Consider the following 12,940-nt stretch of genomic DNA (forward strand, 5'->3'; position numbering starts at 1 on the left):
TCCTGAACCTTAGGAAATGGAGCTACCACCTGCCCGGCTTCTCGAATCTAGGTTTGATTCCTGACGCCGCTCTTTCTCTCTTCCAGTTTGTCGTTGAATCTTTTTGGTTTTATTTCAGAACCTATTCCCAACTCAATTGACCCCTCACCCCTCTACTCCTGCCATCTGGATCTGAGCCCCTCACTGCTCACCTGGCCTGCAGAGGAGCCCCCTAAAGGTCTCCTTGCTTCACCTGGGTCTCTTCAGACCCTTCAGGCAGCCCAAACGATATTTTGTAAGAACATGAATCAAATTATTTCTTACTTAAAACCTGCTGATAGTTTCCCATTTCACTTATGATCATGAGCTGAGACTCCTTTTGCCCTGGCATAAAATGCCTCACATGGTCTGGCCCCCGCTTATCTTGGACCCCTGTCCCGACCTGTCATGACAGTCCAGCCTCTCCACGCCCTCTGCCTGTTCCTCTAGCCTCCGAAGTTCACTCTGCCTCTTGCTCCTTGCCCCTGACCTTTCATCTACCTGGTCACTCTTCACCCAGACCTGCACCTGGCTGCCTCCTTCCTGTTCCGGATGCAGCTCACGTGCCATCTCCCCGTAGTGGGCTTCCCTGCCTATCTTAGCTCCTGTTACCCACTACTTTATCCCAGCTGCTCTCTGTCACTTTATCCTGTTTAGTTTTCTTGGCGACATCGTCACAATTTGGATTTGGCCATATGGTTGCTTGGGTGTTACCTGTCTTGCCCTAACATAATGGAAGCTCCCTGAAGGCCAGGTCTGTCTTACCCATCACTGTGTCCCTGACACCTGGCCCATGGCACGTGAGAGGGACTCAAGTCACATTTGTCAGACGAATGACCGGTTGCAAGGCCCTTCATCCGCATCTGCATTCCTGTCATCACATGCAGACACTATTGTCTTCTTGTCACCAAGAAACAGACGTCCCAACAGGGACCCGAGCAGCCGAGTCCTCTCCGCCCAAACTGAGCTGGCAGCCACACCCCCACCGCTAACACTCCTCAGATTCACAGCAGTGACTCCAGAAAACCTTCCCATTCCCCCACGCCCCGGCATCTCTCCTACTGATCTGCACACTTTGTTAGACAGACGCAGAGGAAGGGGAGGGAGAGAGTCTGCACGAGGAAGAAGAGCTGGGCCAGAGATGAGAATCACAGGCACTAAGCTGGAGATAGAAAAATAGGAGGCAAAAAGTCACAGGAGAAGGTGAATTGACAAAGCAGGCCAAGAGTGAGTAACACACACGAGAGAGAGAGAGAGAGAGAGAGAGAGAGAGAGATGGAGACAGTGTACCGAGGGAGAGGCAGAGACACTGTCAAATAAGGGACAGGTCACGTGCCCACCAGGAGGCGGGACTGGTCGGCCAGGTGGGTAGGGGGCCCGGGCCGGGAAGGCCTAGAATGCACGCACACCTGCCCACGACCCAGGGCTCCGGGCCCTGCTCGGGCCTGTATCGACCTACCTGCTCTGGCTCCAGGTGGGCAGCCACCTCTCCAATGGCCCTGGCAGCTTCCAAGGCCTCGTCCACAGGGCCGGACTCCAGGCTGACGGTGAGCACTGCGTCATAGACCTCCTGCAGGGGCCCGCGGTCGCCAAGGGCCGCGTAGGAGCGGTTGCGGTAGGGCAAGGCAAAGAGCAGGGTATCGTAGGGCAGGAAGACCAGCCTCCCATCTGCCAGGCCCTGGGCCCACGCTCGGCTCAGCAGGGCCGTCTGCTCCAGTCCCCCCAGGAGCGCCGAATGCATGCAGAGCACCACCACTGGGGGTAGGAGAGGCGTGCTTACCTTTGCAGGCCTCCCCTGAAGCCCAGAGTCTGTGGCCCTGGAGAGCTGCTCGTAACTCTCAGGTCCACGCCCCTACCATGAATAGATTCCTCTTTGCCTTAGCGAAAGAAATAGGCCCTTGGTGATAAGCAGCCAATTCCATCCCCAGGCACCCAGGACAGAAGAGAGCCCTTGCCCAAGATAAGGGTCCTTCCTCTCTTCTCCACTTGGGTCCCTGACCAGGGGGACGGCCTCAGTCAACAAAGGGCTACCACTTACTCTGGCTGTGGTCTAGGTTCCCTACTGCAATCCCTTTCTCTAGGAAATCTGGGAAAACAGAGCCACCAGGGAAAGCTGAGAGTTCCCTTGCTGGGGCCCGAGGACCCCGGTCATGTGGAAGTCAGAGCCTGGAGCCCTGATCTCTGCTGAGCCTGGAGGGCCATGCTGTATGGGCCACGGGCCACAAGCCAGCTGCTCCCTGCCCCAGTATAATTGGGGGGGGTGGGCAGCTCGGAGACTCACTCACTACAACTGGGGGTAAATAGGACCCGAGCTTCCTTTTTCCCATCTCTTCCACCTGGGGGTTATTCTGGACGCTAACCAAAGGACCCATTTGTTTTGTAAGTGGGGGGTGCCATTCTGCATTTTCCCTGCTTTCCCTGCACAAGGGAAAGCCGATCCCCACAGCGTGGGAGGAAGCAGTGGACTGGGAAAAACCCACACTGATGGCAAGCCGTGCTCGCTGTGTGCTGGGAACTGTTCTACGCCCCTTATCTGCAGTAGTCCTCGTCCTCACAACCCTGTGATGGAGGGGGGTCATTAGCCTCATGTCACCGATGAGGAAACTCTAGCACAGAGAGGTTTAGTGAGTTGCCTGAGGGCACACAGCTGGCAGGAGGTGGGGTCAGGAGTGAGACTCTGGCAATCTGACTCCAGAGAATATGCCCTGAACCACTCTGCCCCCCTGGCTCCTGAAAGCCACCAATGTGGTTGGAACTCAATATCCAGCAAAAGGGTTGGAGGAGTCTGATGACGCGTCCCCCACCCACTGCCACCATGCTCCAGTCATGCAGAACTGAGCCAATCCTTCTAATCCCAACATGTTACCTCCATTCCTCTGCCCTAGCGGGTTCCTCTGCCTGGAACCCCTTCCTCCTCATCACCGCCTGCAATCAACTTCTCATGCTCAGGCCCTGCCCTGGTATCACCTCCTCCATGAAGCCCTCCCCACCCCTAAGCAAAGGAGCTCCTACCAGACTGGAGCTCCTCACTGCCGGGACCTGGGTGCTTCCTCCCCACCCCCTCCCCAGAGCCCAGCCAGGGTCAGGCACAGAGCAGTGCCCAGTGACTCTTGGCTGAAGGAAGTGTTTACAAAGCACTCAGCCACAAATATCTGCTCCTTGTGACCCTGTGAAGTGGGTTTCAACTATCCCCATTTCACCTGCTGGAGAACTGGGGCTCAGGGAAGTGGGCTACTGGTCCTAATGGGCAGCAGGCTAACCTGGGCCGGGTCTCACTCCCTACTTGGGGCTGACTCACTAACCAGCAGCCACATCAGCTTGGGGGTCCGCCCACCCCGCCCTCCCCCAGGGCGGCACTGGCTCCGGTTCCCTCAAATGAGAAACATGGTGGTTGTGAGTTTCACAGAACAACACTTTCCCCTGCTACCTGCAATACATTCTCGCATTCACCACTTTTATTCCATTCTATTTTATCTATTCTGTTTCATTCTTCTCTTTCTCTCCTGTTTTCTTTCTTCTTTCTTTCTTTCTTTCTTTCTTTCTTTCTTTCTTTCTTTCTTTCCTTCTTTTGTAATGTTAGTCTTGATTCACTAAACTGGTTTGTTGATCACAACCCATAGTTTGAAATCATCCCAGTCTAGATTAACTTTAAGGTCCCTCCGGGCACGCCTGAGCGGCTCCGTGGGTTGAGTGTCCAACTCTTGATTTCAGCTCAGGTCATGATCCCAGGGTTGTGGGATCGAGCCCGTGCTGAGTGTGGAGCCTGCTTAAGATTCTCTCTCTCTCTCTCTCTCTCTCTCTCTCTCTCTCTCTCTGCTCTTTTCCCAAGCTTGTGCTCTCTTAAAAAAAAAAAAAAATCCCTTCTGTTTTCCAGGTGCTACCTCTCCTCTACAGTCTACCCACCATGCCTCACCTTAGCTAACAACTTCCTTCAAGACAGGCAAATGTCACCTCCTCCAAGAAGCCTCCTCTGATCCCCAGGGCCCCAGCCTTGTACTTCCTCTCATTCTCCAGGCCTCTGTTCCCTCTGATGGCCTTGAGCTCTCTGTCGTAACCACCTGTCTCTTATTACTTATATAGCTGTCTCTCCATTACCTAGTCAGCCCCTGGAGACCCACCACCTGATCTGTCCGGTTCACCTGTGTGTCCCAGCACTCAGCACAGCAGGGTTCCATAAATGCAAGAAACGATTAATCGGGGGAAAAAAAGTGATTCTGACTCTAACTACCTTCCCGGGCTCAAGTACCCCTACACTCTCGTTTCCTTCAATATACCAGACATGAGGCAAGAAAGCCCTTTGACTCCCACTCCACAACCAACACTTGAATCAGAGCTCAAAACCCGACTGCCCTGCCTGCCAGCTGTGTGACTTGGGCAAGTTACCTACCTTCACTGAGCTGTGAAGCGCAGACCTCAACGGGACTAGCTTAGGGGGCTGCTGTGAGATGAAATGCAGGGCCGTTGTCCCGAGCTCAGCCCACTGTCTGATGCTGAGGAAACTCCCCACCAGCAGCCATATGAAGTCCATGCTGCCCACACGAGGAAGGCACCCGTGGACACTTACTTTTCAGACCGTCCACGCGGCAGAGCTGCTCCAGGACCTCCGTGGCCCCCTGCTCCCCAGGTCCTAGAGAGGTCACCAGCCCCACAGGCAGCCCATGCGTCCTCAGAGTCACGGCCACCTGCCGGGCTGTGGCCACCCAGATGTCCTGGTGGGAGGACACGATGGCCACGCGAGCCCAGCCAAAGTGTCTCATGATAGACAGCAGCACGTGGGCAGCCGAAGGCAAGGTGGCCACCAGCTCACCTCCTCCTTCTGGAGCTCCGCAAGCCCAGGAGAAGAGGGTCTTGCCCCAGCCTTGGGCCAGCAGGGCTGCTGCTTGACAGTAACCGGGATTGACAGGGCCCACAAAGGCAGCCACGGTATTCTTGTGGGCCAGGAACGTGGCCAGAGCATGAGGGGTGTCACAGCCTGTGGCAAGGACCACGGAAGCCAGCCTCGAGCCCAGCACCAGTGAGGAGTCCTGGTTGGCTCGGTCCACAGCCAGCTGGGCTGCTACACTGGGGAGGGCCCTGGCAAAGATGGGGTCACAGTCCCAAGGACCCAGCACCCCCAAGGTGAAGGTCCCTGACCCGAGGGCCGGATCGGGGAGGAAGCCAGCCCACAGGATGGCACCCCAAAGCACCACAGACAGAAGAGGTGGGAAAAAGGCTGTCCTTGGATGACTGAGAGTGGACCCCCACGGACCCTGGCAGGACAGGCACGTCTTCCCGTGTGGCAGCATCCGATACCAACCTTCAGGGGACAATCCCCCCCGTAGTCCTGGGAAAAGGGGACAAAAATAAAGTTTGCTTTCTAGCATTTTCTGCCACTACTTTCTGTATGATTTTGAGGCACACAGTACCTTCCCCCAGAACCTCAGCCTCCTCATTGATAAAACGAGGGATTTGGACCCATCATGTCCGAAGACTCCCAGCTTTGGGGTCTAACGTCCTCCCCAAGACTGACTCACAGCCTGGGCAGAAGCCCAGTCATTCGGTGTGGGCTCCAGAGTCAGAGCTGGTGAGACCTGGCTCGCTGCTTTCCATCCTCGTGGGCCTAGCCCAGTCTCTGAGGTTTCTGAGCCCCACTTCCCTCTTCTGTGAGGATGCGGAAAACAAAGCCTACTTTATGGAGTGGCCATGATGGTTGTGTGCCATAACGTGCAGCACTCAGTGCAGTCCCTTGTCCTTCCTTAGGTGTTCAATAAATCCTGCTTCTTTCAACCTACTATTACTGTTGTTTCCTGCACTCATCATCCTAGGTGGACTGGTGCTCGGGGCCGCTGTGAGCCTCCCCTGCCCCTTATCCTCAAGCCCAGCACCATCCCCTGGCACTTGACTCCACTGGACTCCAGGGCCCTATGGCGTAAGCAAAGCCTGGGTATGGTGAGCACAGGCACAGTCCCATCTCGAATCCCCTCGGGCCTGTTCTCTCTCCACTGTTCAGATGAGGAAACTAAGGGAGACTGGGAATGGGGTTGGCAGAGAGACAGGATGAGGACAAGTCTCTCCAACTCATCCTCTACCCTACACAGGACCTCCTTGACCAGGACATTTGGACTAGAGGACCCCCCACTCCACCCTTCTGTCCCAGGACTTTGACGTCCAGCCTACAGTCCTGCCACCCCGGCTCAGTCTCTGCCCACAGCCTTGACATGGTCGTTCCCCATCCGGGGCACCCAGCCAAGTCCTCCCACCTCCTTCATGCAGCCGGCAGCCTTGCACTCTGGGGGCCACAGGAAGGCATAAGATCTCATCTTACCCTTAAGAAAATGCCAGGCTGGGGGGTGCCTGGGTGGCTCAGTCGGTTGAGCATCCAACTTAGGCTCATGTTATGATCTCGTGGTTTGTGGGTTCAAGCCCGGCATCAGGCTCTCTGCTATCACCCTGTTAGTGTGGAGCCCACTTTGGATCCTCTGTTCCTCTCTCTCTCTCTCTCTCTCTCTCTCTCTCTCTCTCTCTCTCAAAAAAAAAATATTAAAAAAGAAAGAAAGAAAAAAAATAAAATGCCAGGCTGGTAAGAAGGTAGGTTCCAGCCAAGAGAAGAGTTGACCACAAGTGCAGGCAGTAGGCAGAACCAATAGGGAGGTACTGTGAGCTCATGGAGGGCTTCCCAGAGGAGGCAAGCTGGAAGCAGCCTACACTTGGAAGTGCTTGTCAGGAGAGATCTTGCCTGGGTGGCTCAGTCAGTTAAGTGTCTGACTTTGGCTCAGGTCATGATCTCACCGTTCATGAGTTCGAGCCCTACGTCCAGATCTGTGCTGACTGCTCAAAGCCTGGAGCCAGGGACCTGCTTTGGATTCTTTGTCTCTCTTTCTCTGCCCTCCCCTGCTCTCACTTTATCTCTCTCTCTCTCTCTCAAAAATGAATAAAACAGTTAACAAATTTTTTTCAAAAAGCAAGTCTATGTCAGGAGAGTAAGGGGGTGCCCTCTCAATGCCAACAGCCGTGGTCTGTGCAGGGAAGCACATTAGAAATTATGTTCAGTTCAGAGGAATAATAAGGTCCTTGGAATTACACAGAAGAATAAACCCTGATTTTATCCCTCATTTGTCCCTAACTCTGGATGAGACGTTTAACTTCTCTGAGCCTCTGTTTTCTTGTCTGTAAAATGGAGATGATGACAGCTATCTGGCAGAGTTGTGGCAAGAGCTAAATGCATAAAGTCTCTACAGTGAGGATATCACTGTGGCAAGCAGGTAAGGAAGCAGTAAGCGGTACTGGCCAAGCGGAAGTAAGTAGGTACAGTACTTACTATGTGGAATAGTTATCATCCCCAGCGCCATCGCAGTCACCATCATCACCATCTTGGGATCTTGGAAGAGCGGCAGGTGTACTTTGGTGTAGAAAGCGCTAGACAGGGAGGTGGAGGCCTGAGTTTCAGCCCCCGCTGCCCTTGAGGCCTCAGTCTCCCTATCTGTAACAGTAGCCAGTTTTTGCAGGGCGGGCCAAGCTGAGCCCTTCAGGCCTGTGATGCTACGGTTCTCCCAGCTCAGGGCTCGGCGACTCGGGGAGGGCCCTCTCCTGCCAGCCTCTGAGGAGCGCTCTGTGCCCTCCCTCCACTTCTGCCATGATGCGCCAAGTGGTCTCTTCGCTCCCTCAGGGCTCAGGATGAACCCCTCTGAACAGCTGGGCTTGTTCTGGGCTCACAGAGAGCTGATCATTTCTGGTTGGAAACATAAGCGTACGTGCGCCTCTCCCCCTCATTTGTGCTTTCCAAATCACCTGTGATCCACTGCTTTGCCTTGTCTTCCCAGAGGTCCCAAGAAGAGAGCTTTTACCCTCTTTTTCAGAGAAGCACACTGACTCCGGGGGGAACAGCAACGTGTCTGAGTTCTCACCAAAAGTTAAGGCTGAGTTGGGACTGGAGCTTGGCTTCCTACCTCCCAGCCAAAGACAAAAATCACCCTTTTATCAAACACCTAGACCACCACAGCTGAAGGATCCTTAAAGATGGAACATCTAAACCAACTCCCCTGTGTACAGATGGGGAAACTGAGGTACAGAAAGGCATATGGACTTCCTTCAGTCCCACAAAGCAGCAGCAGGGTCCCCGACCCCTGCAGTCCTGCTGGCCACACTCAGTGTCCCAGGACCCCTCCAGCTGATGGCATACAGGGACTTAAGGAAGACTCCGGCAGAGCTGCTTTTAGCTCCAGCTCTCCTGCTGACTTGTGGAACAGGGTCCACACCCCTTTCTCTGCCCTGGTTTTCCCATCTGTACAGGGAAGGCTTAGTTTAGCTGCGCAGGTCTCCAAAGATCCGTCAGCTCTGATGTTCTGTCAGTAAAAATCAGGAAATGGGTGGTGTTTGTCTCTGAAGCTGGCCACGTCCCCTCTCCCAGCCCTTCCCCCAGGAGCGTGTGAACAGTGCCGGCACTGTGGGTTAATTCAACCCCATCCTGGGGGAAACCGTTTGTATTTTTAGGCTCTAGGAGATGGATGCCGATGATTAGGCACAGGGTGCTTGGCTCATAGAGCCAGGCTCATGGAATTAGTCAACTCATAGTATCCTGACCCAAAAAGATGAAGATGCCTGTGGTTACGTTAACAGACAAATGAGCAAAATTAAAACGGTAATAGGAACCCAAGGAAGGAGAGTGGAGGATTTCTGTTAGAGCTGGGACCTCTTCAGCTCCTGTAGCCAAAGGTCATCCTGCTGACCTCCCAACCCGATTTCTTGCCTTCGTTCAGGACAAGCTCCCCGATGACCCACCTGCCATGCTGTCTCATTGGGGCTGACTCTTTGCAGGTCCTAAGGTTGCTGCACCAGTGTCCTCAGATGTCAAGCCCTCCAAGAAGACTCTAGCCTGGAGATTCCTCATTCCCACCACAGCCCCTACAGTTAACACTCCTACTGCCTGTCAGCTTCCTGGGACTCCTGCCCAGGGAGTGCTTCATATATGGCTCATTCCCTTCCTATCCCCAACAGGGGCTTGAAGAAGCCACTTGGAAAATTCGATCTGTTCACTTGGAAAATTCGATCTGTTCAGATGGTAGGGCTCTGGGGAGCCAAGCAGGGAAAGGAAGGAGAGAAGGAAGGAGAAAGGAGCTGAGGGAGGGAGGATGTCTTCAGCACTCCGGACAGCTCCAGGCCAGGCTTGTTCTCCCTGGAGGAAGGAAGGATGGGCAAACACTAAAGAAACCAGCATTACTGAAAATCCAGTATTATTGTTATTCCAATTTTATCGATAAGGAAAGTACACTACCCAGAGAGGTTAGGTCATCTGACCAAGGGCACAGAGCTAGTAAGTGGCAGGGCCAACTATTTCTGCTCATCGCGCCACATTGATTCTTTGGGATTCTAATGGTGGTTTTTCTATCTTCCTTTTTGGGATGAAACCTTTTGTGGAGATAGATACCACAGTCCCCTGGATATTCAGCTCTTCCTTCTCTGTCTGCTTTCTCCAACCTGGGTGAAATTAACCGTTACTAAGTACAGTAAGTATTTACTATGTGCTATTAACTATATATCTCAACTAATTTAACCCTTGCAACAACCTTGCAAAATGCGTGTTGTATTTTGCTTTCTTCACATCACTTTATTCATGCTAACATGAATAAAGGCACTGCCCACTTAAGACACATCAACAAACAAAAAAAGCAAAATTGCTTTCCCCTTCAAGAGCGAACTTTCTAGCATGGGTAGAGATTCAACCAAAAAGAAACATAATAAATAATTAGGTTTATTTTTTATTTTAGAAAGTGATAGGTGATATAAAAAAAGAAAGGTAAAGGGGGGTAATAATGTATTATAATTCAGTATAAGTATTTTCTATACTGCTGCACAATCTTCATGTTTATAATTTCAATGGTCAAGGAACACACCGGGTGGATGTGTCACAAGTTAGTAATTATCTTTTTTTGGATATTTTTATTTTGTTTTGTTTTGTTTTATGTTTATTTACTTTTGAGAGAGAGAGGCAGAGCATGGGCAAGGGAGGGGCAGAGAGAGTGAGAGGGACACAGAATCTGACACAGGCTCCAGGCTCTGAGCTGTCAGGACAGAGCCTGACGCAGGGCTCAAGCTCATGAACTGCCAGATCATGACCTGAGCTGAAGTCAGACGTTTAACCAATTGAGCCACCCAGGAGCCCCTTTTTTGGGGATATTTTTGGCCTTAATCTTGTCCTGGATGGATTTTAGGGCCTTTGTTTTTGTGTCAGACTTATGCCTGTTTGCTCTCTCAGCTCCATTCCCTGACCTTCCCAAACCTGACTGGGCTCCTAATTGGGAGACTAGGGAGGGACCTCTGTCCCAAGAAGGGCAGATCCTGAAAACTTCATTCCCAGCATCCCTTGCCACCGTTTTCTGGCTGGATTTAGCCAATAGGAGACCCTGACAGGAGACTGGAGGCAAGGAGAAAAATAGAAGCCAGGAGACATGTCCCCCCCGCCCCACCGCCCACATGTGGAAGGTGTCCCAATGATAGCTGTGTCTCCTCTCTGGTCCTAGCCTCATCAAACACCCCTCCTGATGTGGCTCCAATGTCTGGGCTTAAGTACTACCACCTCCTTCTTCTTTTTGTCCCTCCCCGACCAGGGGTGGAAGAGACTTCCTGCTGTTGCCAATCTCTGAACTGCTTCATATCCCAACACCTTTGTAATCACTCTCCCACTCCAACTTCCCACTACTGAAAGTACTGATGAGGACTCTATTTTCCAGGGGATATCCTGATCTATATACTATATATCTGAGTTGCTTGCAATTTCCCACCATTATGAATAATTCTTTAATAGATATCACACTTTTATCATCTTTTAAATTTTTTCTTTATGATAAACTCTCAGGAATAGCCATACTAGATCAAAGAATAACAAAACCTTTAAGGTACGTTACATATTGCTTCATATTGTAATGTATTAATGCCAAGATATTCTTTAGATAATTGGAGATATTTGCATATTGCCTGAGCATTAGCTGATACATGGTTATTCTTAAGATTTTTAGGTGAAATAATGGCAAGGTGGTTATGTAAAGAAATTTGTCATTTGTTTTCAACTCTGCATACTTGAATTATGTAGAGGGAAATGACATGATGTCTGGGATCTATTTTGAAATTATTATACAAAAGGCGAGTGATGAATGAAATATGAAAAGATCTTAATTTTTGAATCTAGGCTATGGTTGTACTTGGGTTCATTGTAACTTTTCTTCCTACTTTTGCTTGTGTTTAAGAACTTTCATAATAAGAGAAAATAGTGTTCATACCAATTAACAATGTAGGTATACAACTTTCACCAAATCATTTTTAGCATTCAGTATAATAATTTTTAAAAATATAACCAGCATTTTGAAAAATCATGCATTGTGTTAGTTTTCTGTGTTGTATGATAAATTACCACAAACTTAGTGACTTAAAACAACACATGTGTATTATCTCAGTTTCTGTGGGTCATAGGTGTGAGTGCAGCTTAGCAGGACTCCAGGTTAGGGTCTCACAGGCCACAATCAGGACATTGGTCAAGGCTGAGTTCTCATCTGGAGGCTCAACTAGGGAAGGATCTGCTTCCAAAATCATTCAGATTGTTGGCTGTCGGATTCATGAGAGCTTGCCGCTTCAAAGCCAGTAACGAGTCTGCTAGCAAGTCTTAGAAAACATAACATAATCTAATACAACCTAATCAACAGAGTAACACCATACCGTATTCTTTACTATATTCTATAGGTTCAAAGGAAGTCACGGGTCCAGTCACATTCACAGGGAGACATTATACAAGGGCACAAATACAGGGAGGTAGGAGCTGTGAAGGCTACCTTAGAACTATACCTTAAGCATATAATAGTGAAAGAAACTGACAGCCTTGGAGAGTTCATTCCGCAGCAAGCTGGGTCAGGGCTAGAACCAGAACCCAAGCTTCCCTATGAAAATTGTAATCATCTGCTTTATGACTTTGCTAAGGGGAGAGCCAGAACCATCTTCTTTCCTTCCCTCCACACTCCATCCCTAATTTCTATCATCTCCCTCTTACTCCCTGCCATACTCCAGGCAGGACATTGTTCTGTAGTCTAAAATCTCTTAGGAAGGTCACATGAAGGTCATTCTCATACTAAAGGTCTGATGGTAGATACAGACTTGCTAGGATTTTCCAACGCGGGGTATCTGCTATGTAACAAAGACAACAAGATGATTTGCTCCAAGAGAACGAAGGTTTACTTTTAGACACGTGGGGACATAAACAATCACTGGGGACAGTATTTGGATGGAAGGAACAAACAGTTCCTATCTTAGAGTGGATAAACCCGTCCTGGCAACAGTAACCAGGAGGGAACTCTGAGCTCCACAGACTTCAGTTAAAATCCTCAACCATAATACTCTCTGAGTGACCCTAAGCAAGTCACTTAGCTTCTCTGAGCTTCAATTTCCTTATCAATAAACAGTGATACTATTATAATATCTACCTCACTAGGAAGCTATGAGTGAGTGTTAAAGCATTCGGTAAATGATGAGCATTACTAATAATAATCACTATCATCACCATTACTGAGCACTGACTAGATGCAGATACAGATCACATGATTCAAAACAGAATGTGTTCAGTGCCCTTGAGACAGGAAAGGGGGATGTTTAAAGAAAGAAGATTATGGCAGTCAGGATCTCAGCTAGAAGCAGAGGCACATGCAAATTAGGATAATCCTGGGAGGATTTATTTACCAAAGAATTATTAACAGAAGGATGTAGAGCTTGTGCTATAAACTGGGGTTAGCAGCAGCAGAGCTGCTACCATTCTTGGCCCCAAAGGGAAGGGAGGGCACAGTTACCAGACCTGGGAAGGGTAAAGTTATGAGAGAAGGCTGCCTTGATGGGGGCAATGACCTTTGGTTGAGGGATACAGCCAACCCAAGACAATCCTGCATGGAAGCAGCAATGGAAACAAATA

The 12,940-nt window shown here is 50.4% G+C and overlaps 1 protein-coding gene across 1 annotated transcript in view; it reads right to left on the reverse strand.

Moving 5' to 3' along the window:
• Positions 1–7,367, reverse strand: part of LOC109267234 (guanylate cyclase D-like) — a 36,508-nt gene extending 29,141 nt beyond the window's left edge. Inside the window, exons 1-3 of the mRNA XM_053900629.1 lie at positions 7,316–7,367; positions 4,583–5,314; positions 1,478–1,773 (exon numbers count right to left, since the gene is read on the reverse strand). Of these exons, the coding sequence (XP_053756604.1) occupies positions 1,478–1,773; positions 4,583–5,314; positions 7,316–7,367 (1,080 nt within the window). The remainder of the gene's footprint in view (positions 1–1,477; positions 1,774–4,582; positions 5,315–7,315) is intronic.
• Positions 7,368–12,940: the final 5,573 nt, after the last annotated feature.

The sequence above is a fragment of the Panthera pardus genome, unplaced genomic scaffold, assembly GCF_024362965.1.
Source record: "Panthera pardus isolate Hobbes unplaced genomic scaffold, ASM2436296v1 HiC_scaffold_12, whole genome shotgun sequence".
In the NCBI taxonomy this organism is placed as follows: Eukaryota; Metazoa; Chordata; class Mammalia; order Carnivora; family Felidae; genus Panthera; species Panthera pardus.